This window comes from Gallinula chloropus (assembly GCF_964237585.1).
Source record: "Gallinula chloropus genome assembly, chromosome: Z".
Taxonomy (NCBI): Eukaryota; Metazoa; Chordata; class Aves; order Gruiformes; family Rallidae; genus Gallinula; species Gallinula chloropus.
The window spans coordinates 39,767,352-39,787,231 of record NC_140089.1 but is presented as its reverse complement, the minus strand read 5'-3'; the positions used below and the strand labels follow the sequence as shown (position 1 = coordinate 39,787,231).

General features: G+C 41.6%; 1 protein-coding gene across 2 annotated transcripts; it reads left to right on the top strand.

The window, feature by feature from the left end:
- The first annotated feature begins 3,832 nt into the window (after positions 1-3,832).
- Positions 3,833-18,562, top strand: LOC311203295 (uncharacterized protein C9orf85 homolog). 2 transcript variants are annotated; one of them, XM_084277952.1, is made up of 4 exons: positions 3,833-3,962; positions 12,887-12,993; positions 17,253-17,366; positions 18,109-18,562. In XM_084277952.1, exons 1-4 carry the CDS (start codon positions 3,861-3,863, stop codon positions 18,284-18,286), a joined length of 501 nt encoding a protein of 166 aa, XP_084134078.1. In that variant the 5' UTR covers positions 3,833-3,860; the 3' UTR covers positions 18,287-18,562. The 2 variants fall into 2 exon arrangements, with proteins under 2 accessions (XP_084134078.1, XP_084134079.1); XM_084277953.1 differs by lacking the exon at positions 3,833-3,962 and adding an exon at positions 9,686-9,751.
- Positions 18,563-19,880: the final 1,318 nt, after the last annotated feature.

Genomic DNA, 19,880 nt, shown 5'->3' with positions numbered 1-19,880 from the left:
ACAGGAACTCTGCTTACAGAAGCTAAAGATTCTGATTCCGGATTTGTTCTCCAACTAAATCATGGCTAGCAACAACCCTTTTCTTTAAAAGGAATACTTGCTACTTTCTTTACTCAGAAGACCTAAAAAACCCAGCGTATCCCTAGCATCACTAACTGAACAAATGTAACACAAAACAACTACTGAACTTCCTCAGGAGGATACCTTCAACTAAATGCAAACAATGTTTCCATTATACTGGAACTGGTTTGTCATTCATTGTATTCACATGAGTGTGTTCTGACCTCCGGATCTGGAACGGAACCAGGATGTGAGAGAATCCCAAGGGTGTATAGAGTAATTCTGATATCACTGTTTAAAAGCTCAACTGAATCAGCATTTCAGGCTAGTAGTTATCCACTAGATATCATAATTTAACTTCAACCAAACAGGGATTACCTTTCCTTAAAAGGTATTCTGCTTAGATACTGCAATGAGAGATCATACTTAATGTTATCTCCCAACAGTGTGTTTCTCAGCGTTCTTTATGTCAGACAACACATAACATAATATCCTCAGGATTCATCGAGCCAGAAATTATTATGGTAAAAATGAAAAGAAGAGTCTTGAAATCCCCTTCACTTAGTATCACCCCGCCTTGGTAAAGGCTTTGAACTTCACCAGTCTTAAGAGCCCCCTTTTTTTTTTTTTTCTAGGACTAAATTATAATTTACACAAAGTGAACAAAGCATCACAAGTGAAGTTGTGTTAAAAATCCCTGTGACAACAAATGGGCTGTGACAACAGATATGCTTTATCTGGACTCTTCCTGAAACTGGAGCAAAGACAACACCACCCACAAGTTACCTTAAGCATACAGTTCCACAAGTACAGATTAATAACTTTAATGGGACTTGTTTGCCTAAGATATGTTGTGAATGCTTAAGTTTCAGTCTAACATCTTCTGAGCACCTATGATGTAAATCTCTGTGCTCATTACAGTAGCACTGTCCGACACATCCTAACACCACGACTATTTCCCCTTCTATCTGTCATTTAAATACCAATAAAGAAGCCAGTGTTGTTCTAAATCCTAACACTGGTAAAATTACTAATAACAAAAATAAGAGAACTATACAAAAAATATATGAAAAATGCAGCATAATTATCTGTGAAAATTCTGTGGAAGAAATTGTAGAAAACTGTTACATTTTTAGAATTGCACTAAGAAATAAAACAGACCCACGTGGCACCACCCACCACTTCTGGAATAGCTTTTAAAAGAGAGGTGAGATGATTTTTATCAAATTTATCTCTAACTCTCGTGAATAAAAAAATAAGATAGAAAATGACAAGTGTAAAACTGCCTTTGGGCAGTAATTCAAGCCATTCTTTGTCAATTATAATTTTCATTACGGCTGACAGAAGGGGAAAAAGTCTATCTAATCTGAAAGAACACCTCAAATAGTTATTGTGCGATTCCTAGGATAACATAAATGTAGTTCTTTCATATAAGCAATTATTCCTGTCCTCCTCCCTCCGCAAATCATAACAAGAGTGTGGCTCCTATAATCACATCTTTCAGTGCTTCACTATGTATTAGCCTGAAAAGCCCAACCCTTGCAAGCACTTATATTTAATGTAAGATTTCTAGATAAGTTATTCTAATAGCATATTTAAATTAAATTGCCTATTTCATAGGAACTATTCAAAAGAACAAAGTCAAACTCACAATGTAAATTTTAGTGGTGCTCTAACTGTAACAGGCAAGATATTAAAATTACCAGGGTTTTTGCTTTGGCTTTTTCGTTTCTTTTCCATTATATACTGCTGAAATAAACTTTCATTGAACACAAAGCAATGAAAACTTGAGTTCGATCCATTACTGAAGAACTCCTCTTTATTTCAGCATCTGCATTATATGAAAAATGGAGTAGAAGGGTATGACCATCCTCTAACTACTTCAACTGTTAATGGGACAAAACGTTTAGTGGGAAAAAAAAGTGCCCAATTAAGTATTATATAAAAGGACTAAACTAATAGAATTATTAAGAAAGAATACACGGTAAGGCCGGAAAAGAACAGAGGGGAAGTCTGTTCAATAACGAAAAAGCCATAGCAAGAAATACCATCAAGTAAGTCTTTAAGGTAGTTTTCAAAGAGCAAGAGAACCCACATAAAAAGAAGCCAGAGAGGATCAAAACTTTGATTTTAAACAAATAAACAGCATTACTGTTCTTACTGATTCTAGCAATATGAAGCAGAACTTGTATATAGAGAGGTTATTATTCTTCTTCTTGTTACTTTGTACACCTTAAAACCTCATGGCACCGTGGAAAAGAAGAAAGGTAACGCAGGAAACACCAAGTGAAAAATTTAGTCAGTCCTTCTCACCTAAAGAACAAACCAGCCCTCTGAAGATCCCAGACAAACAACTGTGGGATTAAATCGGATTACATAATGTTTTGCCTGCTCCGAGCAGGACTCTGCACCACGGAACTGCTCTGCTAAAAGCATCTGCATGCTGACTGGCGCTGAAGCCCCTATTGCATTTCAGCCTCAGCGGGACGGCGCTTCATGCGCCCGTCGGCCAGTCAGGAAGCAGCAGCTCGGTTTTTAAAGCCGGGCTAGGTTCAGAAGGTACTGCTTCGGTTTCTGCAGCCACGTACTATTCTAGCTACCTTCTGGCCAAATACTTTATGAAACTTTTAAGTTAGTAGCACCCGAGAGCAACTTTACCAGCAGCGTCACTCGCACCACCCGCAGCAGAAGCTGAAGCCACACGCTAAATCGGGCTCGCTTCAGGTGTCGGCGTCTTAAGAGGACTCCGCAGGAGTCAACAACGCGGCCGCGGAGGCATTGATCAGACCCGTGACAGCCAGAATTCAACAAGCGTTTCAAAAAGGTCAGCACGCCCCTTTCCCGAACAAACAGGATTCGCAGCAAGACCACGGAGACCGGAGCGCTGGGACGGACCGCCCCGCGTCCTCTCAGGCAGGCGACACCTCTCCCGTGGCGCTGGGGCCAACCGAGGGCGGCAGGGCATACGCCCTCCACCCCACAACCAGGACGCGGGAGGGTCGGCAAGGCCGACATCCCCCTGCCCGGTTCGGGTCGCAGAGCCTCACCGGGGCAAAGCCAGCGCCTGCCGCGCCCCTTCCTCCCGCCACACGCCTGCCCCAGACGGAAGAGAAAGGCCGCGGATAGGCGAGGAGGGGAGAGAGACGCCCGGACCTGCCGAGGGGTAATCCCGCCGAGCCGCGGCCGCGCCAGCCGCTCCCCTCCATCCCCTCCCCACGACTCGGCGGGCCCCGCCGCTGCCGGGTAAGGACAGCCCGTACCTGCGCCTGACGCTCCGCTCGGCGGCGGCACGCGCGGCCCCGCGCCTTCCCAACGGCCGCCGCTCGAGCGCCGGGCCGGCGCGGGGGAGGGACTGCCGGTAGTGCTGAGTAACGGCGCGACGGTGGGCGCTGTCAGCGCCCCGGCCGGCACCCGCAGCTCCGCGGCCGAGGACGCGCGGCCCCAGGAGAGCTGCTCTCCGCGCGGCCTAGGGGAGCGGCGCCGGCCTCGCCTCGCCGAGCGACTGCATCGGACGGAGCGGCTGTCGGAGCGGCGAAGGGGGCGGCGGGGCGGGGCGCGACTGGCCGCCGGCAGCAGCGCGCCAATGGGAACGCAGCCCGCAGGGCCGCTCCAGCCACTGAGGCTCCTCCTGAGCGCGGGTGGGCGGGAAGGGGCACAAAGACAGGGAACGGATGTGAGCGGGCGGATTATACGGACGCCAGCTGAAGGCCAATGGCAAGGCGCCGAGGCTGGGGAGGGGCGGGGCTCGGAGCGGATCGGTTCCGGGGCAGGAGCCGCCGGCAGTGGCCGTTGCCCGGGGGATGAGCTCGGAGAAGGGGAACGTGTCGCGCACGCGGCCCCAGCGGTACCAGAACGCGCGCGCCTTCAGGAACGACAAGTACGACACCAGCGCCCGGCGCAAGGTGGGCGGCGGGGCGGCCCCGGGACCCGACCCCCACCTCACCGCTCCCCTTCCAGCAGAGACGCGGTGTCAGGGGCGGCGGGGGTCGGAGCGGCTTGCCGGGTTTGATGCTGTCCGGGGCCTCCGCGGCCTGCTGGGGGCAGGGCTGCCGGGCAGGGCTTGAAGAGCTTGAGCAAACCAAGCCAGGCGGCAGTGGAATCCGAGGAGCCTCCTCGTGTTAGCGGCAGGGAGGCCTTTGGCCTAGATCTGTCAGCAAGGCCCGCTGAGGGAGTAGTGTGTACCTGGGCATTCCTGTCTTGGGCTGCTGGGTAAGCAAGTGCAGCGCCTGGCGCTTGGGTCATGCTTGTGACGTGGAATGCCCTCCTTAAGCAGAGGGAGCGTTAGGAGGAAGGCTGGCCTAGAACACTTACTTTCGATGCAGTGGGTGCAGTAACTACGCGAACCCCGCAGTGCTCCCCACCTGACTTCTTGAGAGGTGTTTGGCCTTCTCAAGGTTTGTGACTATGTGGCCTTGCCTCAGACTCCTTCATGTTTTGAGATTTTATTTTGAACAAGTACCCCTGTCAGCCCTATGAATACCGAGTCTCATTTCACATACTTTTTAGACAGCTTGAAAAAAACCCAACCCTGTGTTTGCTTTTAGGTCTTAAAAAATTCTTCAGGGTTTTTTTTTCTGAGTTGTTACACGGAAAGGTGTCTTCAGCTGTTTAATTAGTGGTTTTGCTGCACACGTTAACTATCCTGGTTTGGTATTTTCACTCTGTTGAAAACCACTGTTGTCTTTTTCTTGTTTCTTAGCAAGGAAAAGGTAATGGTTTACCATGTATTCTTGGAACATTCCCTGTGCATGTAGTTGTGGTAGCACAGCAGTGGTGTGGGAGAGGATGAAGACCAAGCAGTGTGTCTGAGCAGTAACAACACAGAGGTGGCACAGTTTGTCCTATAAACTAAACTGAAAGAGATGAATAAAATGAAACACAAGATGAGGCTTGGCTAATGCTGTTCCTGTAAAATCAGTAGCCCTTTGACTGAACCTAACTGTGCTGTCAAAGAGAACTAATAGGAGGGGAAGAAAATAGTAAGTTAAAACAGTGCCACCAAAGAAGGAGGTTTGGGTTTTTTTGTGGGTTTGTTGTGTTTTGGGGGTTGGGTTTTTTTTCAGATATTGTAGGACTGGTTCTGCAAGTTGAACAGGCTGCTTTCCTGGGGCTCTACGCAGAGCCAGTGTTGTTTGTTGTGAGTCATTGCATGATCCCTGATAGCAGAGTATTTTCTTGTCTGGTCTCTAAACACATATAAATATATCCTTGACAGTTGGTCTATCAGAAAAGTATTCAAAGAGAAACTGAGTTCTGACACCAGTTTTGTATCTGAAGTAATCACTTTAATACTCACACGGCTGTTTTTTCTTCCCTTTCTTAATATTTCATATAATACAGCACTGGCTACATGGTACCATGCACTCAAATAAATAAATTCTTTTTAAAAGCTTTTCAATGTAGCTAAGGTTCACTGGGCATTAACTGTGATATGGGACCATGTCTTTTTCTTTGCTGATTCAAGCAAATTTTTTTCTTTGTGCCTGCTAGTTCATAGAGATCGCTGAACACAAGGAAGAAACTTCTTGAAGATTCAGTTGCTTCCTGTTATGGGGTTAGATGGCATGTAAAGGCAAAGGATGTTTTTTTCTTTTCGCATACTGTCAAGTACAAATTCTAGTGCTAAGGGACACAGGGGGTTCTTTACATTGATGACTAGGTCAGATTCTACTATTTGAGAAATTTTAAAAGAAGTTTGACCAGCAAAGTTTAGATAGTGATTGACTTCATCGTTGAGATACAGCTTATGCTGAGTGATGACAGTTTTGCGCCTCTGATCTGGGGTAGTCCTGAATGATCAGATGTGCCACAGCCACTCAGGGTGTGATGAGGGAAGGGAAGAAATAGTGAGCAGTTTGATGACAGGAACTGATACGGGAGTAGAGAATTCTTTTCACCTCTCAGTAGATCAGAAGAATGCTGAGCTACTGAATAAGGGTGGATTTCCTTTAAATCACTGCTAAATTTTAGTTACTTTTTTTTTTAGGTATTTGGCCTATCATTGACTACCATTATACACTGTGCAATGCAGTGCTACCTTGAAGGGCTACAGAATGCTTTTTAGCTTAAAATTTTTATATTGCTGCATCTGTGTACTGCATGAGCAATGTTGAACATTAACTACAGTAGCTTCAGGTGGGTGGAGTTGAAGTTGTTGTTTGGACGATTACTGCTGCTTCTCTTGGTGAAGCAGTATCTGCAAAGGGAACTGATCTACCAGTTTTTTGACATTTCCCTGCTGGCAGTCATTATCGAGTTGCTTTCTGCATTTTTTTTTTTTTGAAAGGTTTTGTGCTCTTTAAATTCTATTTTCTACATAGATACGTTCTCATCTCTTTAGAGAGATCTTTACAAGGTGTCTCGACACTGACCTTGACATTCATTTTCTAATCTTGAGGACCATAGATCTGATTACTTGCAGAACATGCTGAAAGATCCATGTCTCTGCCCTCTAATGATGAGTCTTTACTACAGAACTACTCTGGGGTAGGCTAGCTGGGATGAGAGACCCTTGCAGCAAAGTACACTGCCCCTGTACTGTATATGGGTAGCTGTGTACAGCAGCACTGGTAAAGCTTGCATCCTAGGGTGAATTGAAGAAAGAGCCAGCACAAGGTAAGACACACTGTGGTGTTAGTTACTGAGTCTTGGAATTTGTTTATGGGTGCTTGCTTTACATAGCATATTCCAGAACAGCTGCTTACGGCACTGAGCTGAGGAATATACATTATGTTATATGAATATACATTTTATGTAAAGTATATTACATAAATCAGCATGGAAGCTGGAGTAGTTCTGGAGATGAAAGCAAATCGTGTTCAATGGGAACATTTAGAACTCCATTGTAATAAGATGGTAAACCACAAAGTGATTCATATTTACACCCAAATGACTGATCTGTTTCTCCATTTTTTCCTCTCATTAAGTACGCCCCAGATGATAATCTGCATTTCCCTAAATTTCAGAGGTTATTAACTCTGAACCTCAACTTTACCATAGTGTTGATGTCAGCTACTTCTTCAGATGGCTGTATGGATAAACAACTTGTTTTGGTGGAGACATAGATTGACACTATGAGGAGACAGTAGGAGCAGAGCAGGTGAATACAGAACTGAAATGCTGAGTCAGTGAATTTGGCTAGAAGCTCATAGGGGAGATATAGATAAAGCAGTAGTGAACTGGAATTGTCAGATAACAGTATTGGAGTTTGGTTAAGTTTCAGTTCTTCTGCAGTTTGGTAGGCTAAAGTCTGTTCTTTAGCCACACCTGTTATTCTGGGTTCAGAAGTACAGTCAGGCCGGGGTTTATAAACAGCCTTTCATGGAGGGAGAAGAGGAGCAGGCACAACGTCTATTCTGGATTCTAACCTAATGGGGCGGGAGTGGGAGGAAGAAGAGAGAATTGAATGTGTGAACACACACATGCGCGCGCGCACACACACACACACACACACACTCTTTGTGGGGAAGAGAATAGGAGTTAACTTGGTTCTTCCAAGTGTATAGATTGCCTTGCCAGTTACTGGCATGTTTTCAGATCTGTAGTCTCTGTTTGGAAAGAAGCTAAACATCTTAGTCTCCAAGATGGTAATTTGGAATTAGGTTTAGAGAAAGCCTTTGATTTCATGTGTTTTGAAGTCCATAGCAATAAAACACAAAAGGGCCATAAATGCTGGCTATATAGCCATCCATATGTAAACAGTATGGAAGACTTTAATGCTTTGTTTACAATGTTAAGTATACTTTTGTAAAGAATTGAGAAAGTATCTATGTAGAAAATAGAATTTAAAGTAATATTGCACCAATATGTGAGCAAGTGACTCACTTTCAGCCTGTCAAATGTGTCTTAGAACCTCAAAAAGCTGGTGTTGCATACCACAGTTTCACATTTGTTAGTATGCACTGATCTTTGTAGTCATGCACTGGACATCCTGTGGAGTTTCGGTTTTTTGGAGATGTGCAGTTATTCAGAAATGCTGATACTCAGCTTTGTTGATGGAAGCAGTATCACCTGTGCTTCTGACAAGGAAGTTTGTGGATGGAATTGTCATGGCATTTATTTACAGCTGAATAGACCACTAATGTGTGCTCACTAGTAGGAGTCGGCTTGTGCTCACTAGTAGGAGTCTGCTTTCAACAGAGTAAATTCAAATACCCATAAGGTTCACATGTAATTAGAAACTTCCAAACAGACACCGAGGCTTCTTTGTAACCCTGTCATTACATGTTGCTTGTGAGTGCTTTAATGCTAGCTTAAGCTAGGGGTTGTTTTGTGTGCCAAGTTAGTAGGTGTAGGTGCATTTGTTTACTTTAATACATTCTGAACTGCTTTTGGTAGGTTGTTAAATGATTTAATATTGGGTTATGTGACCATACAGAGGATGCTGTTTTGTTAATGCAGTTGACCTGATAGTGTGTGTGTAATATGCACATGGAATATGTTGTGACTGTACGTTAAGATTGTTTGTGTATGTCTGTATTGCATAACTGTAATTTCTTTGGAGACTATATAGACATACTGTAAGCAGCAGAGGAGTTGCACTTGTCCTTTGAGGGAATTATGGCAAAAGAAAAGAGGAAAGAGCTATTGACTAAAACAAGGAAATGAGCATAAGTAAAAGAGAAACTGCTGTGACAGAGGTGGAAGATACAGAATCTAACCTGTCAGAGTAGCTCTCGCAAAGAAATCAGTTTCAGACCACAAGTGCTACCGCCTCTCTGTGCCTGTGAGAGCTAACTGCCTGCATAAAAGCTGGGTAGAAAAGTTGGAAAGGAATAATGAAATTGACCAAATTTGTTGAGGTCTTTGTGTGGGTTGGTGGGGTTTTTTTTTACCCTTAATGGAAAGGAAACTGTTAAATGGGCAAAAGGAAGAAAATGTGAATATGTGGAAGTTTAAACAAGGTGCAAATTATGTTGAAGAGGGAATGTTAATAGGAAAAGTAAGCAGCGGAGGTATTTCTTTGATTTAACTAATAACTTCCCCATTCTGATGGGGAACTAAAATACCATGAAAATTTCCTTTCCTGTTTGTTAGGATAACTGACTCTCATGTATTCTTAAATATATTCTCACGTGTTCGAAAAAAATCTAAAAAACCCAACTTACCCAAATAATCATAGGATCATAGAATCATAGAATTGTAGGGGTTGGAAGGGGCCTCGAGAGATCATCGGGTCCAACCCCCCTGCCAAAGCAGCTCCTTAGGACATGTCACTCAGATAGGCGTCCAGACGGGTCTTGAATATCTCCAGAGAAGGAGACTCCACCACCCCCCTGGGCAGCCTGTCCCAGGGCCCTGTCACCCTCACTGTGAAAAAGTATGGACAGTTTTCTTTGCTTCTTTTAAGTCTGCGTTGTTTTTGAAAGTGATAGCATACTCTTTTTTTTTTTTGGTGAAAGAAAAAATTTAATATGGAAAGCCACAGTAAATTATTAACTTGTTTTAGTAATGGTAACATTAAAATATTGGACATGTTTTTCGGAGCAGAATAAACTTAGAAGGTCAAACACATGTCAAGGTTAAACTGTAAGTTCCCTGTTTGCTTGCTTTACACCAATCCATCATTCTCTATTGACTTTCTAAATCAACAGCTTGGTAGAAGGATTGTAGAGTCATAGTCTCTCTCATATTCAGATGTGCTGAGCCAATGATTAACTGCACCACCCCATACCTGAAGTGCCAACATTTGGTAAAATAACACTGGAAATTGCTGAAGGGGAGGAAGAATCTGTGTTGTATGTGTGCCTGTTAGAAGGAGGAAATGGAACTCGCTGTTGTCTTTTGTCCAGTTGCTACCTTCTGAGCAGAAACCATGTGGTTTCTTTGAGTTGCTGTACAAGGTTTGTGGTCCTACAGGTGGCTAGGTTGAAAAGTCCAGGCCTGCTTTATGCCTGGATCAGGGTCTTAAGTTACTCATAAATGTGATCTTCATGCCTACAAACTGATTTGGTGCCAGAAGACTCTTAGGCGGTATTTTGGCCAATTTTCTTTATCTTTGCACCGGATATTTGAAGTGCCTCTGATCATACCATGAAAATGGAGCAGTTCAAATGTGACTTTGTAGAAGTCCTCTAAATACATGACCTGCTCTGCTAGAGATTCATTGCCTTTATGTGGATAATGGGATTGTTGCTGTGCAGTTGAATCACAGTAACTTTATCTTACTTTAGAGCTTCTTGCTATGTTACTTCTAAAGCACTTTTTCAGTGGTGAAATAATGTGTTAACATCGGGGGGGGGGGGGGGGGGGGGGCGGGACGCGGGACGGGACGGGACTGATTGGGATGAAGGCATCAGATAAGAGGCAGGGTTTTGTAGTTCAAAGCAAAGGTGAAGAAGTCCCAGTAATACTACAGTCTTTATGCCACAGTCTCTTGACCTTACTATGAGCTGGTATTTTCATTCAAAGATCTATACTCTGAGTGACATGAAAAAGCATCTTTGGAATTTGGGATGGCCTGCATTTTAGTTTGATTAAAAAATATAAAATTCCTAACTGTATGATCATTGCCAGATGATAAGCATATTGGGAGGGGAAAGAGCTTTCGACAGCTTCTTAACTAATGATTATACATATTCCCTTGCTCCATAGCAAATGTTTAGCAGAATTTATATTAGGTTGCCCATTTGACAAACTTTGGATTTCCTTCAGATGGGAGGTGAAAGTAGTTCCTCTTTTGTTCTTCTGCATTGCTTATAGGCGTGCAGTCCTGAGCGTGGCCTCTTGCATTCCAAGTGTGTTACTCACAGCCGAGCCTGTCCCTGCATCGCTTAGTAACAGGGCTTCCATCCCCAGCCCTGATGTCAGGACCTGCTGGAAATGAGGTGGTTTTTAGCAAGGAAGCTAACTCCCTTTAGAAAGACAACCAGCTGTCTTCAGCCTATACTGCTGCAATCTTCTGACATTTTTTGGTTCTTGCCTTAGCACTACTAAAAATAGCTGATCACAATAAGGAAAACATGGGAATACAAATTACAGTGTGTGTGTCTTCCTCCCCTCCTGTATTGCTAATTAATGCAAATCAGGAGAGTGAGAGGGAGAACTGGGAAGTTCAGGGTAATTTGCAGGTTATTAGAAAGCTATTTAGGCTATACTACCTGGAGCCTTACTTTGTGCTAATCAAGCAGTGAGAAGGCGGCTTACCTTCAAACTGCATGATTTTTGAAAGAATGAAGGTGGTCAGTGGTGACAACAATTTGAATTGCCAGCTCTTTAACAGATACCTTCTGAGAGCTTTCCAATTACTTTCTTCTCTCAGAAGCTTTCCACATTAGCCAGATATTTGTGCTTCTTGGAAAAATTAATGAATAATGCAGGGCCATCATCAGAGCCACAGCTTTCTGTATTCAGACATTCTGCAGAAAGTTTTTTTTAACGTGGCGAGTTCGTATTTATAATTTTTTAAAAAAATACTTTTAGCTGGCCCAGCTGCAAATCATACTGTCGGTTAACCACACCATGTGAAAACTCATGCTGTATGGTTGAAGTTTAGTGAAACTCAAACACAAGGCTTGTAGTATATAGTCTTCCTCGTAAGCAGCATTTCCTCTGCTACATACATTTTTTGAATTAAAATAAGATAATGTGTTTTTAAAGCTAGGCTTGTTCTTATATGTGGTGTGCTGAAGTAGAACTTTGTGGAGTAGTAAGTCAGAAGCTCTTGTGGACAATAAAACAAAAAAAATACTTCAGAAGCTACTGTATACATAAAATAACTTCTCAGTTTATTTGTAGAAGAGTAACATGAAGTCTAATCCAAATTAATGCAGAATCTGTTCCAGTGGGCTTTTAGGTATTCTGAGAAATGGATGTGTTTTAGACCACATGAATAATGTAATTTTCGTACCGTAGTCATTTTTAAACTGTCTTTAAAAAAGGGACAGTAGAAAAATTTTGGCCATATGTTGTTGGTTTTTTTAATTGGGAAATTTCTGTGTTTAAAGTTCTGCATGATACACAATTGTATGACAGATAAAGTCACTGCCAGCATTTTTAGACAGGGAAGAAAAAAACCTAGGTTGAATGTACAAGTATGTGTTGCTTGTTATTTAGGGTAACAGTGTGGTTTGGTACTGCTTCCTGTCTCAGAATAACTTCTCTTGTGCAAATAGTACTGACCAGTTGACATCTTGCATTTCTGATCAAACTAAACACAAACTTTTGTAGAAGATCTTAGCGTAAACTTTGCATTGTCTTGAGAATATCCTGTAGTTTAAATGGCTCTTTTGGTATTTTTATCTTAGGTACTCGAGAGCAAAAATATACTACTTTTTCATAAAGGAAGTTTGTTATGAAAGAAACATTGAATGATTTGACCGCAAACAGTGTGTGTATTCTACTTTAGGCTGATCTGAGAAAAAAAGCCCTGAGAGTACTTGAAGTGTGTAGCATAATGGTAGCTCCAACAGTAAAAAGTGTTAGGTCTTGTAAGTTGTCTTCTTTGGATAAAAACTGCGTATTTCAGGGCTCTTTTATACTTGTCTGTTTTGTAAAATATCTAGAGATTAAAAATAGTTATAAAATATCTATAGTAATCTATTACCAACAATATAATAAGATAAATAAGTACTGCTGTTAACAGTATTAAAATTATGATGGCAGTAATGAGGACTACCTTGAGGTAAAAGACTACCTCAGCATTCTTTCCGCTGAAGAAGATTACTAGCAGTAAATGTGTATGAAATGCTGATGTTAATATCAAACAAACATCTTTCTAAATACTGTATTAGTCACATGATGGGTAAAAATGCTTTCCAAGCAAGATTATACTCATAAAAGTGGGAAATCTTCAATATATTCTTTTTTATATTTTTTGTTTGTTCAGAAAATAAATGCTAAGCTTCATGATGGAGTGTGTCAGCATTGCAAAGGTATCTTGGAGTGGCGGGTGAAATTCAGCAAGTACAAACTTCTGTCACAACCTAAAAAATGGTAAGTTAAGATGCTTTATGTTAATCACTGGTAGTGTAGTGTATGAACTCTTTGGAAAATATTACTGTTTCGTAAACTCACAAGTAGTAGCTGCTACTATATGATCTTCTTCAGATCTAGAGTTTGCAGTGACAATATCTGTGCAATGTTAATTTTCTAATTCATTAGCCTTTTATCTTAAACTTTTGAAAACAAAGTGAAAAATCCTTGCATTGTGTGCTTGTAACTTTCTAGAACTGTCAGTGTGTCCTCCTGAACAAAAAATTGAACCTGGAGCAGGTGTGACATGGTTTTCCAAAGCCTTGTTGCAAGTCAGTATTGAGGAATCTGGATATGTCTTAATTTTTGTCATTCACAAATGCTACCTAGTAGAAAAATAAGAAGAGGAAGGCTTTAATGGTATGTCATATGAAAGCTCATCAGCAGCGCTGTTCTCAGCATTACTGGGGCCTCAGGACTGCATTTTCTTTAGATTTTCAGTAGGTTAAAAGGGAAGGAATGTTCATACTATATTGTATGTTAGTGAGTAATGTAACTTTTTAATATGAAACAGCACGCAACAGATGTGTTGGTTTCAGTAAACAATTTCACCTTTTCAGGTAAAAAAATTAACCCATTAGGTCGAAGTGTCACTGGTTCTCAAACATTCTGGATTCTATTCACTGAGGATAAAGTTGGGATTTGTCTTTTTCTAACTCTTTCTCAAATGACTATGTGCAACCTGTTTAAAAGTAATGAGCTGTAACAAATCATACGGTCATAGATGCGATTCTTTTTCTTCTTTTCTCTCTACCTCCAAAGGGGAAAAAAAGAAAAAGCATGCAAAAAAGCAGTAAATCAGAGAAACATTGTGGGACAGGTGCCAGACAGAATATGTGATGTTTTCTGTCATATATTTGAACAAATTAATTGGGCTGCAGACTGTTCTAGTTCTGCAGGTGGTGGTTTCTAACCCAGCCTACAGCAGGCAGGCTGATGGTGTTCTGAAAAGACAAGACTAAGAAGATTTTTCAATAGGTGAAGCCTCTAGGTGGAGTAAACACATTACAGACATTAAAAATGTGACTATAGATGTCACATGATGATGGGAATGGAGGAGTTGTTTATACCTCTATTTATTTTTTTTAACATCTTCATAATTGCTAGGACAACTGTGTTATCCCCACTTTACTTTTATTTCAAGTATTTAAATATTTCAAATTGAACTTGATAAAGAAAATGTTTATCCATCTTCCACTGATAATGCCTCTGTTTGGTGTGACATGGCTGGGAAGAGCTGTAGACATTTTTTAATACTAATGCAAGTGAACATAGAAGAGAAAAAACAAACTCCCAAAACTGAACACAAAACAAAAACCTGATTGATGAGGACTCGGTTAGGGATCAGTTAAGCAATCTGCACATCCATGAATCCCTGGGTCCTGCTAGGATGCACCTGCAGGTGCTAAGCAAGCTGGTAGAAGTCACAGCAAAGATCTCCATCATCTTTGATAAGTCCTGGGAAACAGGAGAGGTACCTGAGGACTGGAGGAAAGCAAATGTCATTCTGGTTTTCAGAAAGGGCAAGGAGGAGGACCTGGGTAACTACAGGCCGGTCAGCCTCACCTCCATCCCTGGAAAGGTGATGGAACAGCTTATCATCATTGCTGTCTCTAGGCATAGCAAGGATAAGAGGGTCATTAGGAGCAGTCAGAGTGTTTTTTCCAAGGGGAAGTCATGAATCTTTCCAAGGGGAAGTCAAGAGCCTTTTATGAGGACCTAACCAGGTGGATAGATGATGGTAGGACATTAGATGTGGTCTACCTTGACCTCAGTAAAGCATTTGACACCATCTCCCACAGCATCCTTGCAGCTAAACTGAGGCAGTGTGGTCTAGAGGATCGGATAGTGAGGTGGACTCTGAACTGGATGAAGGAAAGAAATCAGAGTTGTGGTCAATGGGACAGAGTCTAGCTGGCGGCCTGTATCTGGTGGAGTCCCACAGGGATGGGTACTGAACCAGCACTAGTCAATATAATCATCAGGAACCTGGGTGAGGGAACTGAGTGCACTGTCAGCAGGTTTGCTGATGCTGCAAAACTGGGAGGGGTGGCTGACACACCAGAGGGCTGTGCTGCCATTCAGTGAGACCTAGACAGACTGGAGAAGCAGGGAGAAATTTAATGAAATACAACAAGGGCAAATGTAGAGCCTTGCATCTGGGGAGAAATAGCCCCAGGTACCAGTATAGATTGGGTATGGACCTGTTGGAGAGCAGTGTAGGTGAGAGAGACCTGGGGGTCCTGGGGGACAGCAGGATGACCATGGGCCAGCAATGTGCCCTCATGGCTAAGAAGGCCAATGGCATCCTGGGGTGTACTAGGAGGGGTGTGATTAGTAGGTTTGAGAGAGGTTCTTCTCTCCCTCTAATCTGCCCTGGTGAGACCGCACCTGGAATATTGTGTCCAGTTCTGGGCCCCTCAGTTCAAGAGGGATGGGGAACGACTTTAAAGAGTCCAGCACAGGGCCACTAAGATAATTAAGGGTGTAGAACATCTTCCTTATGAGGACAGGCTGAGGGAGCTGGGCCTCTTTAGCCTAGAGATGAGGAGACTGATGGGAGACATCATTAATGTTTATAAATATGGAAGGGATGAGTGTGAGGAGGCTCTTGTCAGTGATGTCCAGTGATAGGACGATGGGCAATGGGTGCAAGCTGGGAAATAGGAAGATTCCATTTGAATATAAGGAAAACCATTTTCACTGTGAGGGTGACAGAGCACTGGAACAGGCTCCCCAGATAGGTTGTGTAGCCTCCTTCTCTGGAGACATTCAGAACCCACCTGGATGTGTTCCTGTGTGATCTACTCTAGGTGATCCTGCTTTAGTGGTGGGGTTGGATGAGATGATTTTTGATGTCCCTTCCAACCCCTAGTGCTCTGTGAAGTAGTTATTTCCAGTGACATCTCACTGTAGGTTTTTCCAGGGAGAGATGGAAGACCAGAAACACAAGGCACTTCAGACTTTGCTTTCATCAGATGTGTCCTATGGCAATTATTATGATTATACAGCTTCTTAAGGAATTGGAGGTGCACATCTTAATAATGAAAGTAGAGTTTAGATAAAGATATTAGAGAAAAGGAGGTATTCCATAAGAATGGGGTTTGAGAAAAATTCTATTGAGTAAAAATTCTGTTTCATTAGGTACTAGTTAGTGCATCTCTCCACATAAGGCAAAAACACTTGATATTTTTCTTCAGCTTGTTTTAGCTAAGCTTGGAAATCCACTGTTCAGAACTTTATGCTAAATCTTTCCTGGCAGATTTTTTTACCTGCCTAAGGAACCAAGAAAGACTGACTTTCAGGACAGCTGCGGGGATATATAGTTTAGGTTCTGGTCTCCACAATTAAAAGGCTTTAGAAATGGCAGCTGAACGTTAAGTCATAGCATTTTAGAAGTGGGTTAATTTACAGAGTTTTGTCATATCTTGAATAGCCAAAAAACTCTACATAACTAGGCTGGGTTTGTTCAGACTACAGTTCTGTGCAGGCTTGAGTTCATAGAAAGCAAAATCCAAATCTATCTTTGCTTATACTCTGAGAACTTCAAGAGAAAAACTTCGTAGTGTTTGAATTGAAAGCTTCTTGTTTGTAAAATGCATGCACCTCTTTATCTCTTATTTTCTTTTATCATTAAACCAGAAGAAGTTGCTACCTACCTACTAAAGTAAAATTATCTGTTGAAATGAATGGAAAGGTTTATTTACGTATGAAAATTCAGGACTTTATATTTAATCTTCAGTTCTTGTCTTAATATTTCTTCCTGTTAAAGCTAAAGGAGAGGGAAGACAGGCAATGATTTTGTTAGTGCTGCTTGTTAAAACACAAATTGTTTGGTGTTTGGACAAGAGGTAATGGTTTTTAAATTGAAAGAGATTCAGACTAAATATTAGGAAGAAACTCTTCACTGTGAGAGTGGTGAGGCCGTGGCACAGGTTGCCAGGAGAAGCTGTGGCTTCCTCCTTCCTGGCAGTGTTCCAGGCCAGGTTGGATGGTGCTTTGGGCAACCTGGTCTTGTGGAGGGTGTCCCTGCCCATTGCAGGGGGTGGGAACTAGATGGACTTTGAGGTCTCATCCAACCCATACGGTTCTAGGATTCTATATGAAACTGGCCTATAACATGATATACCTCTTTTACAGAGTATGTGTTGTCTTTCAAGACAGAATGTTTAGTAAGTGTCCACAAATATTTTAAAATCTTTTTTTTTTTTTGTTCACAGTGTGAAGTGCCTCCAGAAGACTGTAAAAGATCCTTACCATATTATTTGTCGACCATGTGCTAGTAAACTAGAAGTTTGTGCTAAATGTGGAAAAGAAGAAGAAATAGTAATTCCGTAAGTAACTCATAGGTTACATAGTTCCACTACAGCACTGTTTCTTCTCCTTTTAATAAAGCTTGTTTAGAAACTGCCAAGAAGCTGTTGTAGTTTATGTCATATTCTGAATAATCCTGACAGGAATCAGTAGGAGTCATTACCCCCATTTTCTTCTGATGAAACAAGGGGTGAAATGTCTATTGATGTTAGTTGGGCTGGGACAAAAAAAAAGCTTACTTGGGTAAGACACTTTAATACTAAAGAGTAAATTGCATCTTTTCCTTACAAGCAAAGCACTTAAAAATGGATTTCAGCACCATAAAATATGCATAAGCCAATTCACTGTTTGTATTTTGTTTTTTCATTTGATGATTCAGTCACTAGCAGAAAAAAACTGAACAGGGCTGATACTGAGCACAGTTACTGCAATATATTTAGAAGGCTTTTGGGATTTTTTTCTTTTACTAGAGTTCTGTCTTTGCTGAGCCTCCTGTATTTTGTGACAACTGGCCAGCAGCTGCTTAGCTGGTCAAACTGTCCATATATTTTATTTTTATTTTTTCTTCACAGACTCCTTTTCCTCTATTGTCTCTTGTATCTTTCCTGGAAGTAACTTTAGGTTATTGTCCCTCTCCTCCTTCTCCTCACCTCTTGCCCCTTTCCATCTCTGGTAGAATATTCTATCCTCCATCCAATTCTTGTTTAAAAGAATAATAAATTCCAAAAGTGGATGGTTGTAACATCCTCTTACTTTCTGCAGGATTGATAAAGGACAAGAAAAAACTGAGAGTGTGACGACTAAAAATGGCCAAGAAAACAGTGGATTGGAGGATGAGCTGGATTTTGGTACAAAATTCAGTAGTACAGACAGCGATGAAGAATCTGATGTACTTGGAGAGCAATTTAAGAGTATGAATTTTGAAAGGACAGAGACCTAAGTGTTTTTTATGTGACAGACTGTATGCAACCAGAAGCAATAAACCAATGTTTGCCATGAATTGCTCTGAAAACCTGATTTGACATCTGAGGTTCTTGCATATAAATGTGTATTATGATGCTTGTTGGGGGGGATTTGTATAAATATTATTTTTTTTTATTAAGATCAGAATTTCATGTGAAAAGATTCAGAAATTGAATCGTTAAGCATAGTTGCTTCTTGCGTATGTGTAACAGCTCCCCGTTTCTCTGGAATAAAGCCTCATTGTGTAATTGTCCTAAGTTTGCTATTATGTGATTTGTATTGCTACTTGGAAAGCTACATGAAAACCAGGAACAAATGGAGAGTTTTGTCATAAAAAAGAAGAGCTAAGCCAGCTGTAATAGTTTGCTGAAGGAAGAACTTCTGACTTCAGTCAGTTAATATCCATACGGGGGAGGGGGGGGCAAAATACCAAACGGTTATTATCCTTATGCCTGTGGTTTCTTTTCTGTGTCTAAATGCCATCACCAGTCCAGTTTTTGAGCAGTTAATGCTTATTTAAATATGCATTACAAATTGGTGACTTTGTTGCTACCAATTTTTGGAGAAGAAAAAATACCCCCAAAGTCTTTTAAAATTTCCCATAACAGGTCTCACACTTTCTTTTCCTTTGGCTGCAAATGTAGTGCAGCTTGCTCTGATATGAAGATACTTGTGTAGTAATGCTTATATAGCTATTGTCTTCCTACTTTTCAGTTCTTTCTAGGGCTTAATTCAGTGTTTATTAAGCTCTAGGAAGAACTTGACTGAATTCACAGTAGCTATATTTTATGAGATTCAGGATGGTTTGATTCATGTATTATGTGTTACCTCTATAAATAGTGCTGAGGGGCTACTTCCTAGTAATTTACATGGTTTGAACTGACAATATGCCATGCCATTTGACAACCACACATCTGCTTTGCTGTTCTGCCTGATTTGCCGTAGTGGGCACGGAAAAAAATTATTCCCAAACTACCTTCTTCTAATGAATTGTGAGGTATTTCCGCTCTGGGGTTACTCTCCCTCCCCCAGTGGGGGAAACACTGAAACTCTGGCCTTTGGGTAGAGATAGCCACCATGTGGCTGCTGTAGTTGGCCTTAACTTTAAAGAAACTGGTTAATAAAATGTGGAGTGCAAAAACATTCAGCAGTCAGTGGCCTAGAAACTTCTGATTTAAAGGACGAATTTATACTTAATGTTGACAATAACAGGCAACAGCAAACATTCTTGTAATCAGTTGTGGAACACTGAGTTCTTAGGTTTTTTTCTTAGCTGTGTAGGTGCTTGTCACTACACGTAAAGCCATAAAGTTTCAATCAGCTTTCTTACTGTATTTCCTTCTTCAGAGTTGTTTTTCTTGTTCCTTTTCCATGCTCTCTTTCTGCTGTTTAAAAATTTGATTCCCAAAGTTGATTAATTTTTCTGGCCTAAGTAGATCTTTTGCATAGGTAGATCCTTGCTGAGTGTTCTGTGAACTCTAGAAAAACATTTAAAAACATCTCTTCTCTGTTCCTGTGCTGCATCCTGACTTTTGTGGCTTTTTGCTGAGACGGAGTCTAAAGTTAATTAA

Bases quoted from the DNA above. Each gene is read 5' to 3' on its own strand.
- LOC311203295 (XM_084277952.1), top strand. From the start codon at position 3,861: ATGAGCTCGGAGAAGGGGAACGTGTCGCGCACGCGGCCCCAGCGGTAC. The intron at 3,963-12,886 runs GTGGGCGGCGGG...TTGTTTGTTCAG, and splicing joins ACACCAGCGCCCGGCGCAAG to AAAATAAATGCTAAGCTTCA. The intron at 12,994-17,252 runs GTAAGTTAAGAT...TTTTGTTCACAG, and splicing joins CTGTCACAACCTAAAAAATG to TGTGAAGTGCCTCCAGAAGA.